This window comes from Myotis lucifugus, unplaced genomic scaffold (assembly GCF_000147115.1).
Source record: "Myotis lucifugus unplaced genomic scaffold, Myoluc2.0 scaffold_864, whole genome shotgun sequence".
NCBI classification, from domain to species: Eukaryota; Metazoa; Chordata; class Mammalia; order Chiroptera; family Vespertilionidae; genus Myotis; species Myotis lucifugus.
The window spans coordinates 21,725-34,697 of NW_005871912.1; the positions used below are offsets into that span (position 1 = coordinate 21,725).

The 12,973-nt window shown below is 44.9% G+C and overlaps 1 protein-coding gene across 1 annotated transcript; it reads left to right on the top strand.

Moving 5' to 3' along the window:
* The first annotated feature begins 1,552 nt into the window (after positions 1-1,552).
* LOC102440053 (olfactory receptor 3A2-like) lies at positions 1,553-2,500 on the top strand. Its single transcript, XM_006106613.2, has one exon. It carries the CDS (start codon positions 1,553-1,555, stop codon positions 2,498-2,500), a length of 948 nt encoding a protein of 315 aa, XP_006106675.1.
* The last annotated feature ends 10,473 nt before the right edge of the window (positions 2,501-12,973 follow it).

Consider the following 12,973-nt stretch of genomic DNA (forward strand, 5'->3'; position numbering starts at 1 on the left):
TTGCATATAGTCACTGGTTGGCCAATGAAAAGGGTAGCGGTCGTACCCTAATTACAAGTTTTCTTTAGTAGTGTATATATATATATATATACATATATATAGACATATATATATATCTTGTAACAGTTTCTTTCCCTCACAGATTTTTCCTCTTTACTCTAAGCCCAGAGGATCTTACATCCTCCTCCTTTACTACTTGTGATCTCTCCAACCACGCCCTTGTCCCCCAGCCCAGGGCTCCTCTATCTCAGCAGGCTGAGAGCCTACCACCCTACCCAGCGAATCCCACCACCACCACCCCACATCCACACTCACTCTGGGGCAGTACATCACAGCCTTCAGCCTTACTATACACAATTAGGCTTCCCCCTAAATTGGGGTTTGCCCTATCTTTAAACAAATTAAACAACAGAAAGAGATAACAAATACTCTTGTGTGTACAGCCAGATGGCACAAAGTAGTTTCGCTTCACACAGACTCTCACACTTACATTTATATACCAGACAATCTGAGTTTTTGACTTCTACCAGATATTTACTCAGAGTTTAAACAGTCCACCTGATTCCTGATTAATTGCCTGAGGAAGATGTATGGCTTCCGGGGAGGTGATCAAGCTCCCCCTACCACTCACTTGGAGTGGGCCTGACTGACTGAGGCCCCTACATTACTGATTCTGTCGAAAGGTCCAGAAGTGTCCATCCACTCTCTCCGGATGCCAGCCGGGTCCTGGGCTGAGATCTGGGAGCCCCCAAAGTCCCCCAGTTTAATTCTGCTAAATCAGCAGAGCTGTGCCTCCTGGAGGCCTATCCAGCAGCCCTGGTCCCCAAGCCCAGTCCACCCACCAGAGGCCAAAAAGGTCAAGTGTGGTTGATTTCCCGGTGTTTCAGAGAACCATTCATGTTACAGAAGACTGGACAAGAACCAAGCAATGCTTAGGGAGTTGGGGTTAGACTTTATTATTATTATTATGATGATGATGATGATGATGATGATGCACAGGCCGAGAGAAACCTGTATTTCAACTTCTGGGCTCTGACATGGAGGAAGTTTCCCTATTTATATCTTTTTACCTTCTTTGTCTCCCATAGGGTTTTCCGGTCCCCTTTGCAAGTTCTTAAAGAGCCCTATGTGCTGGGGCTTTGAGACCTCAACAAAAGGCCTAGCCTGGCACCAGCACTAATGACTTTGTCTGGGGAAGGTTTATGGCCGCTCTGGAATGGGAGTACTCTTCTTTTTCTTATTATTTAAGCAAGCAAGCAAGCAAGGAGTTACAGCAGCCAGTATTTGAGTCAAATCTTCATATACATGGCCATGTGGAGTTGGAGGGAAGCCATTGCAGGTAGAGAAAACACATGAGTAAAGAGGTAACATTAAAAGAAGAAGAGTACTCTTCTTTTTCTTATTATTTAAGCAAGCAAGCAAGGAGTTACTGTTAAAATTTCAAACAGTAGTTTTTATACAAGATAGATGCTCCAGTTCAAAACATTTATCTGGAGTAAATACATTAGTTGGACTGAGCATCTGTGCCTGGGACTTTTCCTCACAGGGACTCATGGATCCAGAAGCTGCGACCAATGGGACTGCCATTACTGAGTTCATTCTGCTGGGCCTCGTTGAAACAGAGAAGCTGCAGTCTCTGGTCTTTGTACTCTTCCTCTTTGCCTACCTGCTCACAGTTGGGGGCAACCTCAGCATCCTGGCGGCCATCTTGGTGGAGCCTAAACTCCACACCCCCATGTACTTCTTCCTGGGGAACCTATCAGTTCTAGATGCTGGATGTATCACCGTCACTGTTCCTGCAATGTTGGGTCGTCTCCTGTCCCACAAGCGTGAAGTTCCCTATGGAGCCTGCCTCACACAGCTTTTCTTCTTCCATCAGTTGGCTGGTGTGGACTGCTTCCTGTTGACAGCCATGGCCTACGACCGATTCCTGGCCATCTGCCGGCCCCTCACCTACAGCATCCGCATGAGCCATTCAGTCCAGTGGATATTGGTGGCTGTGTCCTGGGCCTGTGCCCTCACCAATGCACTGATCCACACTATTGCCCTAACTACACTCAACTTCTGTGGTCCCAATGAGGTCAATCACTTCTACTGTGACCTGCCACAGCTCTTCCCGCTCTCTTGCTCCAGCACCCAACTCAATGAGCTGCTGCTCTTTGCAGATGGTTTCATAATGGCAGGTACACCCTTGACTCTTATTGTCACCTCCTATGTCCATGTAGCAGCTGCAGTCCTACGGATCCGCTCAGTGGAGGGCAGGAAGAAAGCCTTCTTCACATGTGGCTCCCATCTCACTGTGGTTTGCCTCTTCTATGGAACTGGTATCTTCAACTACATGCGTATGGGTTCAGAGAAGGCTTCAGGCAAAGATAAAGGGGTTGGAATTTTCAACACAGTTATCAACCCCATGCTGAACCCACTTATCTACAGCCTCAGGAACCCTGATGTGCAGGGTGCCCTCTGGCGGGTAATCACAGGGAAGTGGTCACTGACTTAATAAGGGTTCCACTGTCACTTCCTCCTATTCTCTCTTAGGAGTAGAGGAGAAATCCTCTGGGGCCAGTAACTAGAACAAATGATTCAGAACTGTTTCTATCTCTCTGAGCATAAGGATTTTTTCTTTTTTGGTAGAAGATAATAGTTATTGTTTCCCAAAGAACCCCGGCCCAGTTATAGTTTATAAATATGTAAATTAATGCATCAGTTCTCTTTATAAATTACAACTTCAGTCACTGTGAGCTCTCTTTTCTGGGTAGAAGTGAAACCTTGGAAGCTTGAATGCTTACAGGTTCAAGTCCCATAGGAAATGACTCTTTGGTTGGTTATAGCCTGGGTTTCCCAAATATTCCTGCAAATTTTCCCCACCAGAGGGTCATCTGATTCCCTGGAGTTCAGGTATAGTTGGTCTGTTAATAAAACATAGGCCCAGAAATCAGGATTATTTTATTTGTCTCGTCAGGCTTCTATAAGTCTAAAAATGCAGTGCATCTCTTTCTATCACACAAAGATGCCCTGGAATATAGAGGGGACAAATGGGAACTAAATGGTCATGTGTTCTCTAGTAACTCTGGAGAGCATGATTCCTGTGTGCAAATTAAAAAGAAATCCTCATCTTAGGATATGTTTAATGATTTTACAGAGAGGGAAATAGAAAGTGAAATATTGGTGTGAGAGAGAAACATTGTTCGTTTGCCTCCCATAGGTGCACCCACTGAGGTTCAAAGACACAACCTAGATATGTGCCCTGATTGGAAATTGAACACACAATCCTGAAGAATGTCAGAAGACACATTCTTCTTCTGTGTCCTCAGAGGTAGGCCCACTGACCTCAGTCCAACTGCAGATCTTGAAGTGACCCCATAATCCAGCTCTTACCCTTTGAAGCATAGGCTAGGAACACTTTTGCCCACCCAGTGACTTGGAGGAAGACAGGGTCTCACAGGTAGTTCTGCCAAACTCGGTCTGACTGTGGTTCTTGCAGAAGCCCTATAACCAATATTGAATTTCAGAGAGACATCTCAGCAGTTTATTGGGACCAGCTCCAGGAATCTCTGCCAGAAGATTAAACCCTTAAATCCTAAAAACTGCTCCCATTTCAATGAACTCTTCCTGTTCAGCCTTACATTCTATCTACTCCTTCATTCCTCATGACTTGTTCCCATGTTGCTCCTATATAAACTGTAGGAACTTCCAGTTTATGCCATGATATAGTAGCCAATGTATTAGTTTCTTATTACTCCTTTACCAAATTACCATAAAGTTGGGGACTTAAACCAATAGGAATTTATTCTCTTATGGTCTGGAGGCCAATCCAAAATGAGACCTACAGGGCCAACTTCAAGGGGTCAGCAGGGAAAGTTCTTCCTGGAGGCTCCAGGGGAGAATCCATCCTTTGTCTTGTGGCCACATCACTCCAATCTCTGCTTCCATCATCTTATTGCCTTCTGCTCTTCTGTAATAAAATAATTCTACTTGTCTATTATAAGGACTCTTGTTTTTGGGCTCTCTTGGATAATCTAGGACAAGCTCCCTAGCTGAAGACCCCTAACAATCTACAGTCTTTTTCACCATATCAAAAGTTTATTTTAGGAATTAGGACCTGGATATCTTTGGGGGCCATTATTCAGCATGCCACAGCCAGATATGGGAATTTTTTTCAGGAGATAATTATTTCCTCTTGGATTATAGATGGGATTTTCTTATGCCTAGACCTAACCCTAATTTTTCTGGAGGCACTGAGGAGAATTGGGAGAAATTCTTGAGGAGGATGAGAATCACCTCCTTTGCATGGTCTTTGGCAAAAAAAAAAAAAAAAAAAAAAAAAATTGACTCCCTCTAGCACGGGAACAAGGATACTTTTACCAGTCAGGTTCAGGAGCATTTGATTTGGGAGGTTCCAAATGCTCATGCTCACCTTCTCAAATTTCCCCATCCAGGTCTCAAGGTCTCACCCCTTCCCTATCATGGCTCTGGACTTAGCATAGGAGATGCAACTAAGCTACACATCCATCATCTCTTTAGCTCTACCACCCTTACAATTAGGTCCAACGTTGGATTTTCTGCACTGTCTGCCTTGTGGCTGCTGAAGATTAATGTCTCATTAAGTGTTGCTATGGAAGTATCCTGGCTTTCACAACATACCTTGAATTGTTAGCTGGTTGATCTGGGTTCATCATTCTGTATTTTCAAGACTTGTAAGAAAGTTAACAAAAACCACCCTTTATTTTTAAAACTCCACTATTCTTATAATTACCATCTCTATATATAAAAGCCTTAGCGACCAAATGAACAGTCGACTGGTCACTATGACACCCACTGACCACCAGTGGGCAGATGCTCAACACAGGAACTGCCTCCTGGTGGTCAGTGTGCTCCCACAGCCAACCTCCTGAGGTCCCTCCCCCTGGTTGGCCCTGATTGGCCCAGATAGGACTGGGCGAGGCGGCCCTGATTGTCCCCAATCCCAGGCCAAGCTGAGGGATCCACCCAGGCATGAATTTGTGCACCGAGCCTCTAGTCTATATATATAAAAGGCTAAGCAACTCTCCAACCGACCGTCTGTGAGACCTGTCGATAGATATTATGTGAACTGACCACCAGGAAGCAGACACTCAACTCAGGAGCTGCTGAGTGACAGCAACTTTGCAGAGTGCCCTCTTGCACTCTGGGACACCTCAGAGGATGTGGGAGAGCCAGTTTTAACCTGATACCTGCAGGCCAGGCCAAGGGACCTCACTCACTGGACAGATGCCCTTTGAACTGCACCCTGTCCCAAGTGCATCTGGCTGGGGAGGGACATCAGGGGGTTGGTTCCAGGGCGTGTCAAGCCCTTCTCGCCCAGTCCCACCCTGAAGGCCATCTTCTAATTAATTCCCTTTCAATGTGCACAAATCCGTGCACCAGGCCACTAGTGGTTCTCATAACATTAGTGTGCTGGAGCTAACACATAAACTAGTGTTTCACCTTTCACCTGTACCTCATCACAACCTACCACAAGCAAGTGTCAGTAATTATGCTTGGGGTTATCACCAACCCCACTTACCCCAAGCAGTCATGAATGGTCCAGTTCCTGAATTTCAGCTGGAGAATGTGCTTCCTAGGGCTATCCTCTGGCCAAATGTCAGACTTGGGCTCCCACCAAAGCAGAGCCCAAGACAAGATGCACGTGCAATTCAAACGGGAAGTCATCTCAGGCAGCAAGAGCAAGTTTATTTATTTGGCAGGTGGTCTCAGGAAGCAAGACTGAGGCTATGAAGAGAGTGACACAAAGAAGGAAGAAGTACCCCTGACTGAGGGTCATTTCCAAGGTCCCTGCTGTGGACAGCAGAGACTGGATTGTGCAAGAGCATATCGAATGCCTCTCAGGGTTGCCTGGTGAAGAGGCAGTGGGGCGTTATCCACTGGCTCCTGTCTCCTACTTTTGAGTTGTCCTCTGCCCTCTGAGCTCCACTTGTGCTCAGACATAGTGAGCCTCCCAGGCCCATTGTTCATGATATTAGAGGATTTCGAGGAAGAGGCTACACTCTGTCAGCTCACATTTAGCAGAAACCTACAGGGAACAGTCCAGTCCAGCCAGGGCTGAAATCAGAAAAGGGCCGAGAAAGAACTGAGTCAGAACATTAGTTCTGTCTACTCTGATCTCCATAGAATTGTTGATACAGACTCCAGGCATGTAAGGTTCTGACTGCACTCCCATGTCTGTAACAAGCATTCATAAATGTTATCAATTGGTATGTTCATGTCCTGTTGAACCTCCCCTAGCAGCTTAATTAATCATAGTTCATTAATAATCTCCACTAACAACCTGTGATAGAAGATATGCTCATTTCACAGATGAGGAAACTGAGTCCCAGAAGGGTGCAACAGCTGCACACAGTCAAACAACCAGTAACCAGAGGAGCAGGTCTGTCTGCAGTGCTTTTCTTCCTGCACCAGGCGTCTCTGCTGGGGGAAGAGAGAGCACTCTCTCCTAGGTGATGGGGTGTTGGGTGAGTAGTTACTGGGGAGTATAGGGGAGAGGGGAACACATGTCTCCACCTCACACATCTTCTGTTTGTTAATCTATGACCTTCACCAGGGCTTTCCATTTTCAAGGGCCTGGCCTAGATCATCATATTGGTAGGCAGCCTCCCTGGAGTCCTTCTATCTAGTAGGTATAGCTCTTTATCACCATTGCCAGAAACATTACAGGTGCCCCAAATAGCCCCCACTAACAAGGCCCTGAGGGGGAAAGGACCACACTCCTGAACACTCATTAGAAAAGTGGGTTTGGAGAAAGCTTCTCCCTCTTGCGTCTCTGCTGGGGCCTCTTCCTCATCCCAGGGCTGATGCAAGTCTAGGAATGAACTTGTCTCTGGTCAAAGGCCCTGCTTGGGGCTGGCCTCTGGGAAAGAAAGCCTGTCCCTTAGGAAACCTGTATCTAGTCTTAATTACACCTCTAGTTGGCTGGGTGACTTTAAGGATATGGACAAGTCCTGCAGGCCTCAGAAACCCACCATTAAGTGGAATTTATATCACCTGCCCCAACTCCCTGCCATAGGCCAGGGCAGAGATAAGGCCTTTTTAAAGGAAATCTAATTACAAGAAGGTATAAGACATTGTTGCTATAGTTATGAAGGGCTTGAGTTGTTTACAAAACAACTTGTATCTCTCCCCAGCTGTCCCCTCTTTCCTGGGAGGGCTCATTTCTGAGGTCTCCCCGGAGGATAACACCCAGTGAAAATAGACCCTTAGATAGAGAAGCCGTCAGCTTCCTTTTCCTCATTTTCTTTTATATCCTGGTAGCTCCTCATTTTCTGAGTAGATAACTGAGTCTGCACAGCTCATGGTTTCTTCCCTGAAGGAAACCCACTGGCTCCTATGCTCATGTCAGGGTGAGTATTCTCAGGGATCCTTCCTTTGTTCCTCTGTTGCCATCAGCTCAAACCCAACTCTCTATAGTGCAACTGATGGGAAGCCTTTTCAGGGAAAGATCTGGGAAGATAACACGGAGGTCCTGGTTCCTCTCTGGCCCCTTTGCCCATGGCCCCCTTTCCTGGATGAAGCCACCTGCTCCCCGTTACTCTTAGGGGAGAGTGTGGAGGGACTCCCTGAGTCTAGTTCACTGCCCAGGACGACTTCATCAGGCAGCCTGCAGCCTTCACTCCAGTCTCAGGCGTTGTTGAGCCTTTTCATCACTGGGAGGAACTGGTAGAGGTGGAGAGCTGTCTTCGCTCAGTGAGGAGAACCTGGGGCTCATTACAAGGCCCCAAGGGTGGTCATACAGGAGGGCTCCTCATGTTGGGCATCATGGTGACCTTGTCAGACCCTCTAGATCAGCGGTTCTCAACCTGTGGGTTGCGACCCCTTTGGGGGTCAAAGGACTCTTTCACTGGGGTCACCTAAATACATCCTGCATATCAGATATTTGCATTATGATTCATAACAGTAACAAAGTTACAGTTATGAAGTAGCAACAAAAATAATTTTATGGTTGGGGGTCACCACAACATGAGCAACTGTATTAAACGGTCATGGCATTAGGAAGGTTGAGAACCACTGCAGATGTCTCTACATGATTGCAGGTCATCTCACAATCCCACTGATTTCAGGTAAATTGTACCTCTGGGAACCTGAGGGTTGGTAGCAGCTGTTTTGTTGTTCTTTTATCCCTGATTATAACTTACTTGTCTGGAAGGTTTCACCCTCCTAAGGGCCTTATTCTTTTGGGTGATTTACATGAAGATAAACTTATCAGTGTGTGAATTGCTACATTTCCTACCTGTTCCATCAAAACTAAGGAAAGCAGTAGTTAGTCCCCACAGCAACCTTACACCTTGCACTTGCCCCTCCCTCCCCCTCCTTCAGACTAATGCTTAAAAGTCTTTTGGATTTTCAATATGTCACAAAGTCTTCCATGACAACTCCAGCTCATTATAGAGCCCTCCTTCTCAGAAAGTCCTATAAGCACTTGAACCACCATTTATTTATTTAGGGAATATTAAGTACCTACCTTGTGTGAAGTATTATGATAAGTACTGCTATTGGAAAACTGAATCAGTCTACAGAGAATTAGGGGAGATATGCTTTATAGAGAAGTGACTTAGCTAGAAGGTAAAGAGCAGTAAGTTCAGTGAAGTAATTAATGGATAGTGGTAGATGAGACAGCGATATGGAGAGGAGGGAGAGAGAAAGAGAGAGAGAGAGAGAGAGAGAGAGAGAGGTCCGAGAGAGAGAGGTCCTTTTGAGATGGAGTCTTTTTTAAAAAAAGAATTCATTCAGCAGCCAGTATACTTGGCCATGTGGAGTTGGAGGGAAGCCATTGCAGGTAGAGAAAACACAGGAGTAAAGAGGTAACAAATCACAGGGTCATAATGTAATGCATGTGTTAAAATGGATCCAAAAGGGAAAATGGAGTGTAGTTAATTATTCTTTAATATAATATATGTAATGAGCTTTTATCCATCTATTGATTTGTCAATTTGCATTTATCAATTATCCGTTTCATAAATGATGATTACCCCCGAGGATGACCTCCCATCCCCATCTCACCTAGTATGTGCGATTAGAATTTTAAGACTATGTTAGAGTTCACCGAATCCAACTTTTTATCCATGTGAGCTCAGGCTCTCATCACCCTTTCCCTTTTGTTAGAATCACCAGACTCCATCCTCTGATGCCAGTGTGTTCTCTGCAAGGGAATAACATAATCTTAGTGAAGCTCTAGCTCTGCTTATGCCATGGGCAGTAAAGGCACATAAATATATTTTGACCAGGAGTTTATCTCCATCTGGCTCAACGTCTGTGCTTGCTTCATGTGGGGACCTCTCCTTAGAGCTATAGGTCAATGGGCCATGCCCAGTGCAAGGACAAATGGAGCATAGTGGCTTTGCAATGCAACTCCTAGCAGCAACCACCCATAGGTCATGTTGCAATTTTTATTTCAGAGGCAGGTGGCAGATATCATAAAGAGAACAAATCATTTAAAATTAAGCTGTTATTCAAAGTCTAGAGTATGCTCTTAATTAACAACAAAAACACTGGCTATTTATTGACTAAAGCATTTTGAATTTATATTTCACAGTATGTCCCTCACCTTGGGGAAATGTACTTGGCTAGAGTGTCTGATGTCCACAATCATGGGGTTCATCTCCCTGATTCTTGCCATATCTTTGCTTCATCTTCACTATTTATAAAAGCCTGGAAACCCTAGATTATATTATAAAATGCCCCATAGCTGTGCTAGAAATATCGTTAGTTTTTATTTTGAAATATGCTTATTGGTTTGGGCTAATCCCCCAGAGTAAAATGGGAAATTCCATCTTAATCTTAGTACATCAAAGAGATAGCCTGCTTTTTTCTTAATGTATTTTTCCAAGTATTCTGGCCCTTTCAATAAAGAGAGTATGGAAGGGACAGGTGATGGGGGTTTGGGGCATCTCAGCTGAGACCAGGATAGAGGCTTGGAGGTGGTGGGAAGTCAGTGAGTGAGGTATTAGGGGGTGGGAAACCTTCAGCTGGAGCACTGGGAACTTGTCAGGGAGTTGGGAACATAGGTGGTCTGTTACCGAAGACCAGAGAAGAACCAAGCAACGCTTAGAGAGTTGGAGTTACACTTTATTATTATTATTACATGCAGGCTGAGAGAAAACTATTTCAAATTCTGGGCCCCAACATGGAGGAAGTTTCCCTATTTATATCTTTTTACCTTCTTTGTCTCCCAAGTATGGGGTTTCCTGGTCCCCTTTGCAAGTTCTTAAAGAGCCTATGTGTTCGGGCTTTGAGAACTCAACCAAAGGCCTGGCCTGGCCTGGTGCCAACACTGATAACTTCATTTGGGGAAGGTTTATGGCTTCTTTGGAATGGGAGTATTCTTATTTTCCTTATTATTTAAGCAAGCGCAATCATTTACAGGAGTCACGATAGCAGGGTTAAAATTTCAAACAGCAGTTTTTATATAAGATGGATGCTTCATTCCCCACTAGTTTTATGTACATGAGTCCAATCATTGACTCTTGGCAGTTGTTAACATTGTTAACCTACTCAGCTTTGGGGTTTCCTTTACTAAGTCCTATAAAGAGAATTAATAATAGGGCCCATGTGAAAGTTTATCTTTAGAGAATCCTTCTGCCTGTGCTGCCTATAGCCACGTTGGGATCCCGTCGACCTAGACTGCATGGGAGTGGTCCTTTACAGGTAGGAGTCAGTCCTTGGGTGGTAAATTTCTTTACCCAAACAGAGTCACCAGGTTGGAAGGGATGGACCAGATCAGAAGTTGGTACAGGCAGAGTGTCTCAAATGTGCTTACGGATTGCTTTCTGGGTAGACTATAAAGCCTGTAAGAACTTGAGTAAAGACTGGTTATGGATTTCAGCTTTTCTAGATTGGGTATATAGTACTTATCTCTTAGAAGCTCTGCAAGTTAAGTATGGTTTCGTGTAAGCCGATGAGGTGGGTAGGTCAGGGTCTGGAAGAGTCACTAGAACCTGTAGAGTCCCCACTGGTTTTAGGGCAGCCTCCTGGCTGCTTTGTCTGCTTCTACTGCCCAAAGGCAGGAGGCGCAATGTGATGGAAACCAATTCCAGCATGTCATAATTTCAAGAGTTTCATCAAAAGGTTGATGGAGCTTGGGGCCTCAACAAAGGATGAGTCACATATGTTGTCACCTGTTGGAAATGGCTAAAGGCATTTCCCCAAACCTGAAAAGGATGGATTGCTTGCTGCCAGACAGCTCAGGGCATCTTCATCTACATGTTATTGCCTCCTACTGGCCAAACACCTGAACAGCCATAGGCTAATTCTCCCCATTCTGACAATGGACTCTGTATAGGAAACCCTGACCCTTTGAAGTGTATATCTCATCCTTGCCTCAGGACAAATTGTGTTAATAAAAAGCATGGGGTCCTGAGATGAGGAGATCTTAGTTTCCTTTAAACTAGAATCCTCTGACCCCCAAATGCCTTTCAAAATTATATTTTGTCTCTGGATTCTTTAAGTTATGCACAGCCCCCTTTCCAGATTGCTGAACTCTTCTTAATGCCAGAACAAGAACCTCGGCAGCAATGGGGTCAAGTCTTTTGGATAAGTAGGCTACCAGCCTTTTTTTAGGGGTCAAGACTTTGGGTGAGTACCCCTTTGGCTATGCCCCTTGTCCCTCATACGTAGAGGTGGAAAGACTTAGGTACATTTGGTAGTGCTGGTTGGCCCATCGTCCTTGCTCTGCTCATGTCTGTCTTACTACCTAACATATTACCTCAAGGATCCTGCTCTGAATTCTCTTAGGGAAAATGGACGTCAGTGGGTCCTCTGGCTACTTCCATGCTGAAGAGGGACAGAGTTTTCTTTCAGAGCCAAGTGATCCGTGCTGTGTGTCAGAGGGACGATGAGGCCTGGGCACAGAAGGAGGTGGGGCTTGTGACCTGGTGGAGACAAACTGTAACACATGGTCCGGTGGAAGGGAAAAAATATTGTAGTTCTAATAACTTCTATGAAATAGAATTTTTCTCCTTAAAATTACCCTTATGTTTATTCAAAGAGCTAAATTAAGACTAATTTATCTATTGTATTCAATTTGGCCTGATTGTTTGCAACAAGAATGGTAACTGACTACCTTTGCCGGAATTTCATGATTGAGTCTTAATGTGCCCCATAGGCCAGGAAGCCAAGCCATCCAGCTGCCATCAGGCCTGCCTGCAGTATCTGCTGAGTTAGGTGAATCCTTCACCTGCAGCGACTCCATCTGGGCCCACGCCCTAGGCTTCAAGGCCCATCTCAGCAGCCCTCCTGCTCATAGTGGCCTAGAGTGTGTGGTGGTTCCGCAGGGACACAGAGCTGCCCTTATTGCCCCCCTTCTACTCTGACCAACCACCAGCGATGGCAGGGTATGGGCCTGACGCTCCAGCGCCATCTATTTTCAGGGCTACCAAGCAGGATACCAGGTTTTCTCCATGGCATTTTGATTGGCTTCAAGTCTTCAGAATTCAGACAGGGCTCTTTAAAACATGATACTCCAGTCAAAGTTTTCGGTTAATGAAACCACTATTGGAAACCGGTCTTATTGAATTTATGCAAAGAAATGTATTGCCATGATTTATTTATTACGTATTGTCAAATTTCAGAGGAATTATATAAGGAGAAAAATATACTGACGTGCTTTAATATCTTCTGATTTTCCTTGTCAGTCTTTTTTATGGATTCTTCAGAGTACTATTTTTCTAAATGTATTATAACAAAACAGTAACTGTCTTTAAATGGCAAGAAGAAATTTAAAATGTGTCTACACTTAGATAGTCACAGCTGTCCCTGTAGTATGGATCCCCCTCCTTGACTTGTCCTTATCTAAATATGGTTTCTGGGAGGGGTGACACATCCTCTCAGAAAGACTAAGGGAGCTTTATTTCTTTACATGGTCTCACATGTCACAGGACCTCACGGGGTCTGTAATTCCTGTAACAGAGGGTTAGTATTCACCACTTCACAACTTCCCTCTGTT

Coding starts and splice junctions, on each gene's coding strand:
- LOC102440053 (XM_006106613.2), top strand. CDS start 1,553: ATGGATCCAGAAGCTGCGACCAATGGGACTGCCATTACTGAGTTCATT.